Source organism: Pholcus phalangioides, unplaced genomic scaffold, assembly GCF_987345545.1.
Source record: "Pholcus phalangioides strain wild (caught in Gottingen) unplaced genomic scaffold, Ppha-v1.0 ptg000010l_1, whole genome shotgun sequence".
In the NCBI taxonomy this organism is placed as follows: Eukaryota; Metazoa; Arthropoda; class Arachnida; order Araneae; family Pholcidae; genus Pholcus; species Pholcus phalangioides.
This window is the reverse complement of record NW_028301603.1, coordinates 26928281-26946526: the sequence shown is the minus strand read 5'-3', so window position 1 is coordinate 26946526 and position 18246 is coordinate 26928281. Positions and strand designations below refer to the sequence as shown.

The 18246-nt window shown below is 38.1% G+C and overlaps 1 protein-coding gene across 1 annotated transcript in view; it reads right to left on the bottom strand.

The window, feature by feature from the left end:
- LOC149081173 (androgen-induced gene 1 protein-like) overlaps positions 1 to 18246 on the bottom strand; it is a 50839-nt gene that overhangs the window by 21008 nt on the left and 11585 nt on the right. Inside the window, exons 3-4 of the mRNA XM_089237956.1 lie at positions 3867 to 3995; positions 3613 to 3708 (exon numbers count right to left, since the gene is read on the bottom strand). Of these exons, the coding sequence (XP_089094082.1) occupies positions 3613 to 3708; positions 3867 to 3995 (225 nt within the window). The remainder of the gene's footprint in view (positions 1 to 3612; positions 3709 to 3866; positions 3996 to 18246) is intronic.

Sequence of the window (18246 nt, the reverse complement as noted above, 5' to 3'; positions counted from 1 at the left end):
GTTGCCTGCATTGGACTTGACGTTTCTTCTGTGAGCTCTTCATATTCCTGTAATAGATTGTGGAAAATTTCATGTCCACACATCACCGTCACTATAGGTGACACAGTTGGAAAAACTGTTGCTCCGGTTGTTGACCGTTCAACCCTGTTGTCGATCAAAACTGCTTCCTAAATCCACCGTATGTCAGAATCTTTTGAGAAAATCGGCACTGATTATTGACCAAGACACATCAGCAACGGTGAAGACCCACAAAAATGTTTTTCTTTATCCGAGACTTACTTTTATTATTTCCTTCCCATATGTTTTTATTGTAGAACCATTTGCTGCCATTTGCGTAAGTAGTGACTGTGGTTTCTTTCTATCAGAGGAAGAAAAGGGGGTGTTATGGAAATGTCCGCACCAGTGTAGATGAGAAAGCTTGCTTAGCGGGTCTGCGATGAAAATGCGACTGCTGTATGGAACCAACTTCCTCGTCGCCATCAGTTGTCGGTTCGGTCATTTCCAGAATAGAAACCACATGGTTGCAAACACATTTATGGGCGTAGGATCCGAATTCATGGTGATACCAGTAGAGATGGTTCTGAAACCTCGCAGAGTTGGCACCTTCATGGCGATTTTGATTGTGCGGACGTTGTGGGTTTCCACCTTGTTCCAGAGATCGGCGAAGTGCATCGACTTGCAATGTCAATGTCTCTATTTTTGCTGTTAGTTGTTGCACGTCAAGTTGCTGTGGGTGGTCAAGATTTGGTGAAATATTCTGTACTTCTGCCTTTCCACTGACGCTGATGATCTTGTCAGCCACCTCAGATAACTTTTCCAAAGTTTCTGAACTTGTGGAGAGGATTGCTAGAACTTGATATGGTAAGCATTGTATCCATAGACTTTGAAATAATTCATCGTTGAGGTGGCCACTGTGTGTGTGTGTGGATAGATCCTGCATTTCTCTGAGAAATGCAGAAGGTTGAAGATCGCCCAGCTCGAGTTCATACATCAAACATTGCAAGCGTCGTTCATCTGGTTCAGTAAATTCAGCTTGGAGGCATCTTTCCAGTGCATCGTACTTGTTTTCTGCCGGCAGATTCATGATGAGGTCACTCACATGTGCCAAAACACTTGAATCCATGGCTGCAACGGCTGTGTGGCATTTAGTGGCATTAGCAGTGATTCCACTTGCCCGGAACTGAGAATCCAATTGTTTGAACCATAGATATTGTGTTTGGCCTAAAATGAAGGGGCTTTGACAGCAACCAGAAACATTTCTGTTGGTTGTTCAGTTGGATTGGACATCGTTAGATGCCGGGTCACCAACTTTGGTTAGCGGTCATTCAAGTATTATGTCATCATCAATGGGGGGGGGGGGGGTTCCGATTTCTTGACTTTTGATAACAAGGGGGAGAGGGGGGGGTTCGGATAATGCTTACGTCATCAACCACCCTTTATGAAAATATGAGTTAGGATTCAGAGGGGCAGAGCTGATGACAAAATTTTGCTGACAAGGGAGAGGGGGTTAAAAATGGCTAAAAATTTGCTTACGTAATACTTGAATGGCCCCTTACACAAGACAGCATAAAATAAACAATGAGAAATTTATTCCTACGAAAGAAGGTATGACCTTGTTGAGTGTGGGGGGAATGCCAACTGATTTATTTTCTTCCTCCCCAGAAGCACACACTTTCTGTTAACGACCACAGCTTAACAGAACTTTTCTGCTTTCTTGGTCCAGAGTTATTTCACCACTCTCAATTATGCCAGATAACTTTTCCTTCATTGGAGCTCTCAATGATGAGCCATTATATTTTCCTTCCTCCCATTTGGGGTTGAAGGTTTTAATAACTGTGAACTTGGGTGGGGGGAGGGGTGCAACTGTGGAGCAGCTGATTATTTTCACCTTTTGAATTTCCAGCCAATGCCATACATTTTAACGGAGTGGCAAACTAATAAAATGCATGGCATTGGCTGGAAATTTGAAAACCGAAAATAATGTGCTGCCCCAAAGCTAACCCCAGTTTACTCGAATCGCCTCCAGTTACAGATCTCGAATCTCCAGCATAGGAGTGAATTTTGTTAATGCAAAAATACCTAGTCTAAGAACTTCCCAAAGTAGAAACTGGGGGGGGGGGAGTAAGAGGGGGTTTTGGTGTTCCAGGTCCTGGACAAGAGAGAACTTCTTTCTTCTTTCTAGAGAATTCTTTCTTCGCCTCTATTTGATCAACTCCTTTGGGCACAAAAATGCACACTTGTGAGAGTCCATTCTTGTTTCTGGTATTATGGCCCCAGGCTCTGTCTGTTCGCCCAAGTTTTCCCAACATCTTTGTTATCTAGGTATAGCTCAAAAGAGTGACAGCGCAGGTGTCTTGTGAATTTTTATTATTCGAAATTTAAAAAAAAAACTATTTGTCTAAAAGAAAGCCTAGGTTTGCACCTTACCCTTTAAACCCTTGTTTAAGCCACTTCTGATTGTTGGTAATTGTTATGCAAAGTCATCTTAACCTTTCCTTCCTTCCCCCACTCCCCCCAGGTGCAGGTCCAAAGCAATGTGTTGGAGGAGGGCGACTTATTATATAGGTTCATTGGATCACACCATATTTTACAGGACAGACAAAATTGCTCACCTTCACATAATTTTGCTTTTGGGAGGGCCTATCATATTCGTTGCCTATTTCAGATCCATACCTTAACAGAGGAAAACATATTAAGCTGCGAATTAAGTCGAGGCAGCCATCTTCACCTGCAAATGCAGCAGTGCAGGCTCTGTTACATCTTCAGCTCTGAATGGAATGAAGCAAAACATCTTCAGCTGTGAAGGAAGTCAAGGCACACATTTTCAGCAGTGAATGGAGCGGAGGCAGGCACGGATCTAGGGTGATGCCTTGTGAGAGTCAATTTACTGTGTAGGTTTGTTGAATCACCCTGTATTTTATGGAAGAGAGAAATTTTCCCATATTATTCAGCTTTTGGGAGGGGCGATCACCACAAGCGATTGTACCCTTCTGGGTCCACCCATGAATCAAGAAGCTCTTAATGAATAGACTCACCTGGGGAAGTGCCAGTTTATGGCCAATGAACTTTCGGTTTGACGGTAGCCATCTCGCAGTCTTGTAAAATGTCAGTTGAATAAATGGGCAGAGGAAAAAGATTTTGAAAAAGATTTTGAAGGGTTTGAGATTATTTTTTATTAAAACTTTTAGACCTTAGAGAAAAATATACATTCAAAATGTGTCTAATTAAGTGGCAGTTTAAACACAGATTGTTTTCCATTCTGGCGATCGACAAGTGAGTGAGTCAGCTTGTACGAGAATATACACAGTAGTTCTCGTAATGAAGATTGCCAATCTTTTTTTTTCGTTGAAGGGTCTCATGTCAAGCAGAGAATATTTGTATGTTTGCATGTGATTACATTTAAGGAGGAATCAGACTTTATTCTTAGACTATTTGCACAACTGTTTCTGCTTTGTGAGTGCTGTGGAGCCACGGGTGCAAAATCTCTTGAGAACCATATATTTAAGGTATCGAGAAAAGTTAAGAAAAATTTAGGACAGAACAAATTTGATGCACTTCTATGAGAATACATCCCATACACGAGTAAAACAAAGTATAAATTCATCCACTTACGGATACATGGTTTGTCCAAGAATTGCTAATCTTCGCATGAGGATTTTTCAACTTTCTCATTGTGACCAGGAGCCCCCAATACATTATGAAAACAAACTAAATGATAAAGATTCAGTTAATTTGGCAATGTAATTCCATATGAGACTAAAGAAATAAAATTCATATACAGCAGCAAATAGTAAGGTCTATAAACCTGTATGCTTTTCAATATGAATCACACACAGGAAATAGCGGTATACCTCATTTGGACTAACCTGTGAAAGTGGGACAGCTAAAGACGTAAAAATCCTGTCTCTGAAGTAAATAAGTTTGGGAAAAATTCGATTCCTCAGGGTTCCAATGTCAATGATGACACTTAATCCGAAGAACAGGAACTGCAGCCACTGAAATGACATGACACTAATTTTGGATGCAAAATAATAATATCAAAAGAATAACTTTGCCAAAAACTAGAGAAAAATATTCACAACTTGATGAGAACAAATAACAATTTATAACACCAGACATATGTTTCGGCACTTATGGGTGCTGTTATCAAGGTGGAAAAGCATATTCCGTCCCAACAGAAAACATGGTCACAGATTGTCTCCAAGGCTACATCGGTCAAACCAAACGCTCTCTGAAATGTAGATTAAGTGAACATAAAATCAAGAGGTCCACAATAGCTTTACATTGTACTTTAGTTACATAGCTTACATTTTTTGCTGGAGTGAAGACCACAAATTTGTAATTTTCCAGAGGCTAAGGTGATCCAAAAAGTTTGATATATCACCATTTCTTTTAGACTTCTTTAAGGGTACTTACATAAAGGCTTTTCATGAACACAATTAGTAAATGACACAAAATCAATGCCCTCCATTCCATTGCCCTACCACATTTTCATTTGGAAAAACATATGCCCCTTGGACATATCATGTCACTAACAACAGAAGACAACAACTATGACATCAAAACTGATAATAAAAATATTGAACCGAAGAAAACAATTCTGACCACCACAGACGCTCTCTCATTCTGACCATGTTTTTCTTTGGGATAGAATGTGCTTTTCCACCTTGATAACACACCCACGAGTACTAAAATATATGTCGGGTGTTATAAATTGTTATTTGCTCTCATTACGTTGTGAATATATTTTTATAAAATAATAATAATAAGTACATAATTTAAAAACAAAAAACAATCATATAATTCATCCTCCGAAATACAACAAAGATCATAGAAGACACAAATTGTGATTGAAAAAGTGTGACAACATTTTTATTAATTTTTCAACTAAGGCTATTCAATGATGTGCAATCTTCCTTGGGTTGCGAGAACCAATGAAAGTTAGAGAAAACTTGGCGTAGGCATTGCTCAGAACATATCCATTATTTTCCATTCAGTTACACTATCTAAAGAAGAAAGAGCTTGTTTAATTGGAACTCATTTTGCTCTATTATCACTCCCATTTTCACTATTTTTTGTCACTTTCTGAACAGTGTACGAAATAAGGAAGGCAGGGTTGTGTTTCCAGAGGTGTATATGCCCCAGTAGCACAGCGATATAGAACAAAGTAGAGTTTTCGATACTGTTCAATGTCGCATTCTAATGTAGAACTATATTCAAATGGCATAGATTTTGTTATATAGCTTGATGTAAAGAATCCGACGTCGAACTATATCGAACTCGACGTTGTTCGATGTAGTATTTTGATGTGGGAAGTCTGATATTGAACTATATCAAAATGGCATACTTTTTTTTCTATATAGCTCGATATAGAGAATCTGACGTCGAACTAGATCGAACTCGACATCATTCGATGTGGTACTTCAATGTTGATCAAATATAGAAATTACTTGTTAAGCGATGTAGAAAATTCGATCTCATTCGACATCATATTACAGTATCGAACAATATAAAAATGGCATATTTTTTTTCTATACAGGTTGTCTCAAATTGCATGCACACCAACTGTCTCTGCGACCATTGACTTAAGGAAACATGCTTTCAATTACAATTCTTTTTTGAATGATGTGGGGTTTTCAAAAATATCTTAAATTTCCCAAGGGGGCCGTATACATATAAAAATTAACTTTTATACAGTCCCTGTGTGCCAAAAAATCCAATTAGAAAGTTTTTGCCACCTCTCTTGATGCGAAAAAAAATTTCCATGCTTTTAAGGCTAGGATTACACTATAAAAGTTTTGTAAAAGCACTTCGATAAAACTTGAAAAATTCAACCAATAAGATCACCATTTGCATTTGCTCAAATGTAATCAATGCACGTATAGGTTGGATTTTTTTCAAGTTTTATAAAAGATCTTTTATCAAACTTTTATAGTGTAATCCCGGCCTAAGTGCAATTCATTGAGATATTCGGATTTGAAAAACAGGGGAAATTTGAGAAAAAAACAGCGTTTGATGTAGGTAAAATGGTTTTTCCTGCATTTAGAGCTGTTTTCCCAACTTCCCTTAATTTTTTCCTCACTCCTTCCTCAGTGAATATTGCACTTAGAAACATGAAATGTTTTTTGTTGGCATCAAGAGAGACAGGACAAGAACTTTCTCATTGGGTTTTGGGGCATACTCTGGGTCTATATAAAAAGTTTATTTTTCTATTTAATGGGAAACTTGACATTTTGAGTAACTGTATGTCATTTGCAAAAATAATTGTAATGCACGTTTCTAAAGTCAAGGGTTGCAGAGATATTAGCTGTGCAAACAATTTAGGAGAGTCTGTATAGCTCGATGTAGAGCGAATCCAACATCAAACTATATCTGGACCTGATGCGGTTCTACAGTCCACATGGGAACTGATTCTCTTTTACCAACTACATATTCCTATGGTCCTGAACATTATTATCATTTCTTTGAATGTCTTTCCCATTTACGATCTTCCAATTTTACGATACTTTTATGAATTTCAAGTCCGTCCAATTTCTAAAAATGACTGTCGATTGTATCTCAAAAAGCAGTCCTTTCTTCATCCTGCAGCATAATTTAATTCAAATAAAATGCAAAAATAATTTTTTTCCTTAAAGATTTAGTCACAACAGTCGTGCTTAAAACAAAGCAATTTATTCTAATTGGTAGCAAAAATAATTAAAATTCATACGCAAAAACGAATCTTATAGTAAGTCCGAAAAAACCAATTTACCACAAATATATGAGCTGATACAGCTGCAGCAATGAAATTATCATGAATCTATCAGAAAAAGTTAATTCCATTACTTTTTTCTAGTCCAGTATAAGTCCATAAAGTTACACAAGACTCTTGAATAATCAGACACACGCTATATATAAGTATTGGATCCTAGAGACCACTTAAGCACACCCCCCTAACTGCAGCTATTGTCACAGCTCCTACACGAAAGGCGAAACATGAAAAAAGCATTCATCAGCATTCTTTCCACCCAGTATTCAATGGTAACACAGTTATTTCGTTCTGTCCAGGCCATGGAAGAGACAGCTGAAGATTGATTTCAGCAAGCTTTCACAGCAGATAAAACCTTCACAATATTAAAAATAAATTTGTCAAGAGAATGCTTATAGGTTAAATTACATCCATAGGTGTAAATTTATTAGAAATATTGGGAGGGATCAGAATGGTTGGTGGGGGGGGGGGGGTTTCAAACCTAATATTTCCATTGGTTACTATGGAGATGATGGTAAATGTTGGGGTGGGACTCGGGCCCATAGGGCAGTTTAAGCCTATGCCCCACAATCAATATTTGTTGAATTCCTGATAGTATTTAATAGGTATCTATTGAAATATTTTAAAACCACCAATATTTTCAATAACTTTATGCCCATATATGGGGATGTGAATAAATACATTCCGTAGTGTTAAAACAATTTCAGAGACATGAACACAATTACACGAGTGCTATAAAAATTACAGCAACTGTGAAAACTGCACCAGAACTAACCAATGCTTATGAAAAATATAGAAAACACAGAACTCTTCTTTCTCGCTCCCAGGATTTTTCTGTTCTCTTCCAAATAATTTCAGTTTTGTGAAGTAAAAATGGATAAATATTTAGTAAAATATTGACAATAATAAACTATGTATGTGCACAAGCATAACATTCTGCTTAACTTTGATTGTTTAACTTGTACCCATTTTCATATAAAAATGTCTCTATTACACAAGGTCGAAATTTAAAACAATATTTTGCTCCAAGGAAACAGGAAACATATTTTTCTGGATTTTATGCCGAGGTTAACTCGGAAAGTTATCTGGTCTCAGTTGGACTTGAATCCAGGCCCTCTTACACACTGGGCAAGCAGGCTACCATCTACACCACTGGAGACATGACCCTGCCTTCCTTATTTCACATACTGTAGCATGAGGCGCTGAAGTACAGGCATTTTAGTCTTTCTTATATAACTTCAGCAAATGGCCTCAAGTGGGACGGTAGAGATAGATGGCTTTTTCTAGACCAATATATCAAGGAAACATACATTTTCTGGATATTATGCCAAGGTGACCTCTCTCTCTCTGGTCTCCGCCGGGACTCTGACCCAGGCCCTTTTGTATTCAGGGCAAAAGTGTGTGAAATAAGGAAGGCAGGGTCCCCACCCCCAGTGGGGTAGATGGTAGTATGCTTGCCTGACACTGTGGTGGTCTAGTGATCATAATGACGGACTCGCATTGTGAGGATCCGGGCTCAAACACCACCGTCACCGCAGTGATGGTTGGCCGAAGTTGGTTTCATGTGGTTCCCAACTTCAAGGCGAAAATGCGAGCCGATCTCCCCATTAAAAAGTCTCGCCACAGAGAGCAACAGCGTCTACAACGATAAATTATTCAATCATTACACTTCACTCACAGTTAGAAAAACTGGTGGCAAATGGCAGCACAACACGTAACAAGTATTACGCAGAAACAAACTTCACGTCAGGTTTCACTACACGTACACACACATTCTCGCATGTATCAATTTGTTAGAGGTTCCGCAGAGGAATATGGACGAGATGCATGTGTGGTTTAGTAGTAGTTAGAGATGTAAAATTTTCGAGAATAATCTTTCGGCGAGAATCATCGAGCTAGGACTACTATTATATATAAGTAACTTGAGAATATTCGTATAAGTTCTTGATGAGAATATTCTCTGGTTATTTATAACATAGTTACATATAATATCCTTGAGAATATTCTCTGGAAGGATTACTTTCACAAATTGCTGGGGAATATTCTTATAGAAAATAATAAGAATTATTCTGAAGTTATTAATAATAGCCATTCCAGAGAATATTCTTGAATGGACAATATTCGAGGACAATATTCTCCTCGATGAGAATATTCTTCGGTTACCGAAATCTTTCTAGAGAGTATCATCAAGAATATATGTAATAACATGTATTATAGTAAATAATCTCAATAAATAACTTGAGAATAATTATTAGTTTTGATAAGAATATTCTCTAGTAATTTATAATAGTAGTTCTTTGAGAGAATATTCTCTGTCCCCGTCTCTCTTCCTGTCAAGAAGATGGGAATAGTGAAGTGTGTAGACCACAATATTAAAGTTTGAAAGCAAGAAAATTAAACCAACAGGGCTGAATTGCACAACTTTCAAAGAAACGTGAGTGATACAGAATTTAAGTGTATGTGCATTGAAGAAAACAACAGTTCTGTATCTTAGAATGAAGGTGATTATATAAGAATAGCTTCCTTTATCAATCAACTTTGATTCAATTTCTTTTGTTGTGAACTTATTTCTGAAAATTTATCTAATTTTAAAATAACTTTTTAAGGTTTTAATCTCAAGGTTTCTTATTTAATTTTAAATTTTAGATTTAAATCTCCATACCCAAACTTTTAAAACCTCTCATCATGACCTGGAGAATATTCTGAGAATATTCTCGAACTAAAAGTTGTCATTGGGGGGTGATTATACCAAAAATTGTTTTGTTGTGAATGTTTCAGGCAATGAAAACTGATTTATATTTCACAATATAAACAAAATTTGTGAAAAAATTTAAATTATTTAAAAGAAAAATGAATTTTCTCGATTATTCTCCAATTTTTAAATCCTTTTAAATCCTTCTCTGAGAAACAGATATTATAGGAAATAGATATTATTCTGGATTTTATGCCGAGGTGAACTCGGAAAGAAAAGTCATCTGGTCTCCACAGGGATTTTAACCCAGGCCCTTTTGCATCTCTAGTAGTAGTATGCTTGCCCGGTATGCAAAAGGGCCTGGGTTAAAATCCTGGTGGAGACCAGATGACTTTTCTTTCTGAGTTCACCTCGGCATAAAATCCAGAATAATATGTGTTTCCTTGATATGTTGGGCTGAGAAAATGCTGCCTATCTCTAATATTTTGTTTGAATTTGTAATAATTTTCAGTTTAAAGTAATTTTCTGCACTAAACAATGTCATATGATAATTAGTTTTCATACTAAATTTCTCAAAATATATTTTATGAAACAAAAATTAATGTAGATGCTGCACCAACGTTTGCTTAGCAAGACACCAAAATAATGTTTTCAAAAATATAAGCACAGCTGAAGCAGGAAATACTGTAACTTTTTTTAAAAACTTAAACATTTTATACTGTAGGCCTACTTATGAATGTTCTTCTAGTTTTATCATGAAATTTGAGTAGGTTCCTAATTTACGGGAGTTTTTCCCCCGTTCTGGAGTTTATAAAAGCTCCATAAAATTTGATCTTTCTCTACCTATTTGTGGCCTCACAAAACTGTTTTAATCAATATTAAAATGTTATACTTATTGTATTGGGAGTTATAAAACCGTCTGCAATTGCTCATATAAGTTACAAACAAATGAATTTTTTTAAATATATTGTATAAAATTCAAATGACTTTCTTTGTTAGTTTTTCTTGAGGAACCTATGCCTGGACTTTTCATGTCAAGGTTTTACGAAATAAATGTAAAAACATAGACTAGGATTTATACACGCGATTGTATTTAAAAAAAAAACAACTTATTTTAACATAGCACAGGCACAACATAAATGTGAGAGAGAGTTTCCAACCCAGCAATGTTTCTTTTATGATATCCCTGTAGAAACAAGCTGCACAAACCATACTTAGAGCTTAACCTTTCAATGCATGAACCTTATATACATTAAAAGTACTATATATTATGAATTATACAAAATTATCATTTTTATCCAAGTTTGCACCATGGTAGTTTAACATTAGTTTCTACAGATTAGAACACGTGATAATGTCATATTTTTACGTTAATCAAGTAGAATAATCTCTTATTGCGAGATTATGGATAATTGTGATCAGTCTCAACTCTAAAACAAGTTTAGTCTAAGGCACAACATCTGACTAGTTTATAACTGATCATATGGAAAAGTTATCAATCACCTTTTTAATTGTTTTTCAATTTATTTATAATTATAACTTTCATTTCAAATAAAATATCAAAAACAATGAAATCCTAATTAAATGGTATTCAAGGATCGAGAGAAAAGTGTTTATTATTGTACACAATTTATTGTTATCGATGAAATATATTAATACTATGGAATAGAGTGCGCCAAGACCAGAGAGTAATATCGTTGTATAGCCAATTACCATTATATTAAAGTTTCAGTCATACTCATAGAATGTAAAATTTCAAATAGGTATAGTATACCGATTTCAATTAATACATTTCCATGGTCATATTTAATCTATTATGTACATTCTTTGAACAACTTTAAACACGCCACCCCCCTTTCATGCAGGGAGGTGGGAGGAGCTGACAGAGAATTCAATCACTTAAATTTTTATACAAAAAAAAAATGTTTATATAAAATATATATATAATTTTACACAAAAATTTACAACTGAACCCCCACAAAAAATTATGCCTTGATAGCTCATGGGTCCAGCTTCATGGCCCCACCGGGGCAGGGCTGACAGGACTTTAGCCACAGAGGTCAGGTTAATTACCATAATTGTTTGTTTTTTATGCTACAAATTGTAAAAGGGCCTGTGAAAAGTCTGGCTTGGGAGACCTACCAAAGATCCTGGCCTAGGGCAGTGGCATCTTATCACATGGACCTACCCGGGCACAACCCGAGGACCTCAAGAGATGAGGGGCCTTGCAAAAAATAAGATCTCGTTGAAATTTTCCATACTAAGAATGCAAATTCGCCCGTCGGGGACTCAGAAAAATTATTTAGCCCAGGGACATAATTATCTAAGGATGCCCATGGCCTGGGGGCCCTGCTCCAGAACTTGTGTTTAGGGTGAAAAAAGAGGCCCCATGATAATTTAGTTTATATATAGGCTAATAAATATTTTTTCGTTATCACCAAGTATTCATGCACTCCCCCCCCCCCCCCATCCTGAAGTTTTATCTCCAGGCCAGAATCTTTGGTAGGGCCCCAGTTGAAACTGGGTACCAGAGGTGCGGACATGAAGAAAATATTGAGGAGACTGAAAATCTCTATTTCCCCATATATATGGTACTTAAGGCCACAGGCGGAGTGGTGCTTTGCATTGTATATTCATGAGTTATTGGGTGGGAGGCAAAGCAGTCTTAAGAGCACAGTGGACCTTCAGGTCAAGTGATTTTTCTGAGGCCCATCAGGCAAATTTAATGTATGCTTCTCGAAAATTGTCTTGACCCCTCTTGACAAGATATTTATCTGTGGACCTCCCCCCCCCCCCCATAGGGTGACCGTATGTCCCTGTTTTCCAGGAAATTATTGATTTTTGGTTAGTATATGCATTCTCAAAAGCATTTTTCAAAACGCTTTTTTCAATATGCGGAGTGAGTGATGAAAGAAATCAAATTATTTTTCATTATTTAGTTAGCAGTGCTGCTTTATTATGAAACTAAATGTGTGGGGAGGTGTATGTTTCTTGATTTTTATATTCATATATTATATATGATTGAAAAAGAACTAGAGATGTGAGGTGAGAATATTCTCCTGGATGTAAAAATTGAAGAATAATTGAGAATATTCATTTTTCTTTTAAATAATTTAGATTTTTTTTACTAATTTTGTTTATATTAGGAAATATAAATCCGTTTTCATTGCCTGAAACATTTACAACATAACAATTTTTGATATAATCGCCCTCCAATGACAACTTTTAGTTTGAGAATATTTTCAGAATATTCTCCAGGTCATGATGAGAGGTTTTAAAAGTTTGGTCATATAAAGATTTTAGAAATCTTTAGATTAAAATCTTGAAAAATTATTTAAAAATTAGATAAATTTTCAGAAATAAGTTCACAACAAAAGAAATTGAATCAAAGTTGATTGATAAAGAAAGCTATTCTTATATAATTACCTTCATTCTAAGATACAGAACTGTTTCTTTGGGATTCGGCAATTTCAAGAGTTCGGCGAGTTGGAAACAGACAAGTCGTGTGATGTGATGTGATGTGAGCCGCGGATCTTCAAAAGGTATTGTTCTTCACGTTTTCGCAGCTCAAGGACTGGTGTGGTTGACTTTTACTTCACTTCAGCCTCGTCGTCGGAAAATATTCGTCGCCGTGGGTTGCTGTGAGGGGTGAGTCTTCTGATTATGCCGATTTCATTTTTGTTGGGCAGTCAGTGCGCTTGAAAATGGGAAGTAAGAGTATGTCGAAACTGTGTTTTTTGCATGGGATTTCTTTTGCCAGCCATCGTGCGGCATGGGACAAGGTATCTAATGCTTATATTTCATTACTTGAATATGATATGAACGCACGTAGTGACGACGACGAGGCCCCTAACGAAACTAATGTTAGACACGACCTAATAGTCGCCATACTAAAAACTCTCGACATGCATTCGTCCCGTACGAGACATGCAGAGATTAAATCGTCTTCAAGAGGCGCGTGCAGTGGTAACAATTCTTTCTGTGAACTTATTGAACTGGGCTTTAGGCTCGTAAACTGTGAAGTTGATTATGACAAGTACGAAATTGAGGATGCTATGATATGGAAACTCGGTGAAGTGCTCGATGCCGAGGCATCATCTTGTGGTATATTTCGCAAAAACAGCCCTTCTCCCCGTCAATCATCTGATGACGATGCAAATAGCGTCAATGGAAAGGGAGGTCAGAAGAAAAAGAGAAATAAGAAGAAAAAGAAGAGAGATAATGGCCCGAAGGACATTATTTGTGAGCCCATTATTGTAGAAAGGTGTGAGGTGCCCCAGGGTACCCTGTGTAATAATGGTTCAAACGAATCCCCACTTGTTAGTGCCTACGCTGTGGCCAGCGCATCAAAGGTCGATTTGGCCAATGCTGTAACAGCAAGTAATGACGTAGTCGCTCCAGCCAATGGGCAAACAGCTACTTGTGACGTCATTGCTACAGTCAATCAGGACTCAACCAGCAGTAAGACGCGCAGGAGCGATGTCACTAAAGCTATACCATCAACAAGTACCGTAGGAAATGCGGGAAATACAGGACAAAATATCGGAAACTCTGGAAATAATTCAAAAAATGAAGAAATTGATGATCCAGACCCTGATAATCCTAATCAATGGAGAGAAGTCTCTCATAAGAAAGTTCGCATTCCCCCATTGACTCTTACCAAGTATGGGAACTGGATGGAATTGCTGCAAAAAATTAAAAGCACCTGCCAAGAGACTTTTTCGGCAAAAACAGCCGGTAAAAATATGATGTTGTTTTTGAACTGTGAAAATGACCACCGTGCGATTACAAAAATGTTCGATGCGAATAACATAAAGTATAGCACATACATGCTCCATTCAGATAAGACAATAAAAGTGGTTATCAAGGACTTAGAAAGAAATACCCCCTGTGAAGTGATCAAAGAGTCGCTGGAAGCCGAGGGCTTCGAAATCATAAATGTTGCTCAGTTAAAAAGCCATAGAGGACAGGGCCCTGACAGAATAGTAATACCAATTCCGATTTGGCTAGTGGAAATGCCCCGAAAAAATCGGAGTAAGGAAATTTATAAGTTGACTTCTTTGAACTACATCAGAATTCGAGTTGAGATGTATAGAAAACGCCAGGGTGTGGTCCAGTGTTTCAATTGTCAGGCCTGGCGACATACATCGAAGTCATGCCATAATGATCCACGCTGTGTCAAGTGTCCAGGGGAACATCACTCCTCTGAATGCAGTCTGAAGCGGGGTGAGCAAGACCCGATATGCACCAACTGTGGAGGAAAACACAGTGCAAATTACAGAGGCTGTTTATCGTGCCCCACTAGCAAAGGCAGAATGGCCAGAAATGAAAACACGACAAGACGTCCAGATATACCAAGAAACAGACCAAATATTGGTATGCATAATCGTGAAAATGATAGACAATCCGACAAGTTGAGACCAAGTCACAAATCTCAATATAAATCTCAAGATGACCATGATGATGACTGCTCAAGCGTCAGTTCAGCTAGAGGCTGGCCCAAAGGAAGGAAGGGAAGGTTCAACGAACCTAAAAGGACTTCTTCTGTACCAACGGCCGAAGCAGTGCCAACTCATGATGACGAGAGTGTCGTGGTCCAGCGGGGTACCGACGAGATGGTGCCTTTTGCCAAAATACTGAGGTCCCCTCCTCGACGAAGTGAATCACCGGCAACAGCTGTTAGAGACGTGCGGGTCTCCAAAGCAGCTTCCAATAGCAGTAAAGTAAACTGCAATGTGGTGAAACCAACAGCTTCGAATCAACGATCTGACATGTGTGGTGGCAACCGTGTGGAAAAAGAACCCACGAAAATAGCAAATAACGATATCAATATGAACTCTAATAGCATAATTTTCCCGATTCAACAACTAATATCTATTACGAAGGACTGCTTTCTGAAAATCCTCAGAGCTACTTCAAACGAGGAGAAAATAGAAATCTTCTTCAACTGTTTTCTAACTGCAGCTGAACACTTATTTGCTTCAACACTCACAAATGTCTAGTACACCAAATGTTGTGTTGCATAACATGAAGATCATGGCTTGGAATGCCCAAAGCTTGGTCTCTAGCATGACTGAGTTCAGGGACATCCTTGACACTGAGGGTGTTCACTTGGCACTGGTGGGGGAAACTTGGCTTCGTCCTTATCACACTGCCAAAGTAGCAAATTATGACTGTATCAGACAGGATAGAAGCTTTGGTCCAGGAGGAGGAGTAGCTATATATGTAAAGCGACACATTAATTATGATATTATTCAGCTACCTCCCTCGACACAATGTGAGGTAATAGCAATAGAGATCTACGTAAACAATCAAAAAATTAGGATAGGAGTGTGCTATAAACCTCCGAGAAATACTATAGACATTCCACTTTTTAACGAATTTTTCAATTGTCAGTACCCAGTGATAATGTGTGGCGACATGAATGCTAAATCCTTTCTGTGGAACTCGTACTCTACAAACACCCAAGGCAGGGTGCTCGAAAATTTTTGTATCAGAAAGAGCATTCAACCTTATGCACCATACACTCCAACTCATTTTCCTGACCAGGCTGGCCAGTCACCAGATATTCTTGACATAGCGCTTGCTAAGAACCTTACATTTACTATGTCGGTTCACGTTCAACCTGTCACGGATTCTGATCACAACCCTATATTTCTGGTAGCGGATTTCAATATTCCTTTTATATGTAAACCAAAGAAAATAGTGATATGGCCATTATTTAAGCGAAAGCTGGCCAGAATCACCTTGCCTTCCTTCACGGGTGGCAATATTGATCAAATTGAATCTGACTTATTGTTTCTCACAGAAACCATCACTAACACTGCTAAGGAATCCACCCGAGATGCTCCCACTAATAATCCACTGGGTATTCCCCGCTGGATTAAGGAACGCATCAAATTAAAAAACAAATTTAGGAGGAAATGGCAAAGAACGTTAAATCCGTACTACCAAGATAGATACAGATCTATAAAAAGAGAAGTATCCAGAGAAATCAAAGAATTTATGAGTGAGCGTTACTTCAGCTTTTTACGTGAGGCAAATTGTGCTGATGGCACGTTATACAAAGTGTATAAAACATGTAAGCCCACTTATTCGAGGATTCCTCCGATTGTCGGCACAAGCGGAACAGTATATAGTGACAGTGATAAAGCGGAAATATTTGCTGACACATATGAGAGACAGTTCTCTCCATGTGATAACACTCCTCCTCAGCTTATTGCTAGTGTTGACAGAGAAGTTCAAGTATTCTTTAGGGATATTCCCCCAGAACAACCCTCTGCTTTATTTCCTACGAACACTGAAGAAGTAACAAACATTATCAAAAACCTCAAAAAGAAAAAAGCACCTGGTCAGGACACCATCACCAACAACACTATCAAGAATCTCCCCGAAAATATGGTTCGCCAGCTGGTCAACATATTCAACGAATTACTTCGTACAAACCACTTTCCGGCAGAATGGAAACTCGCTAAAGTTAAGGTCATCCCCAAAGCTGGACATGACCTACACTACCCACAGAATTGGCGCCCAATCTCACTTCTCAGTTCATTAGGGAAACTTTTTGAGAGAGTGGTAGCCATCAGACTACACAAATTTGTAGAGGACAATAACATCATCGGTCCAGAGCAGCACGGTTTCCGCAGCAAGCACTCGACCACCACTCAATTATTGCGGTTCGTAGAACGAATTCAAGAAGCCAAAATTTATAAAGACACTGCAGCAGTAGTCTTTTTCGATTTAAAGAAATCTTTTGATAAAGTTTGGCACAATGGGCTGCTGTTTAAGATGATTCGCATGGGAATGCCGTATAACATCATAAAATTTGTGAGCAATTATCTCGACTCGCGCTCCTTCCGAGTACAGATAAATGACTCAATATCTAATTCTAGACAGATTCGTTCATCAATAGCTCAGGGAAGTGTGTTAGGTCCTATCCTACACAATTTTCATATGAATGACTTCCCAGTTGCCCCTAAGGGTTTCACCGCTCTTTATGCCGACGATAGTGCCCTTTGTTGCACAGATAGGGACCCTGGCAAGGCCCTTTCAAACTTGCAAGAAATGGTAAGATTGGTCGAGCGCTGGTGTGTGCGAACCCGTGTTGAACTGAATGCAGATAAAACCAAATTCATGTGGTTCACTAACAAGTCCTCATTACCACAACAAGCACACATAGAGGTACAAGGAGTTATAATCAACCCAGTCATTCACAATAAATATTTGGGGGTGATAATGGACAAGAGATTCAGTTTCTCCCGGCAGTGTGTTGATACCATCCGTAGGGCGACCGTGGCCTCGGTCATGCTCAACAGACTAAGCCACAGGCACTCAAGTCTTTCAATTCGAAATAAAATTATTCTGTATAAGATGGCAATTAGACCGATTCTTCTGTATGCTGCGCCTGTCTGGTTGTTCTCGAAGAAAATGAATATCATCGCTCTGGAGAGATTTCAGAACAAGACTCTGAGGAGATACACCGGACTACCTTGGTACGTTAGAAACGTTAATATCAGACGTGATTCCGGAGTGGCTGATGTAACGTCATATGCAAAGAAACTGGCAAAGAACTTATTTGATAAATTGAACGATTCTGAATTTCCACACCTTGCGGAGATTTCATCATACGACAGTAGACACAAAGCACGATTAAAAAGGCCAAAAAATTTTCTACACATGCCTCGACCTGTGTTGCCAGGTCTATGAACATTTGAAAACTTTTGAAAGAAAAAAAAAAAAAAAAAAAACCCCTTGGGTCTCAGGTGAACCTACGTCTTCACCCACCTTATTAGAATCTAACTATCAT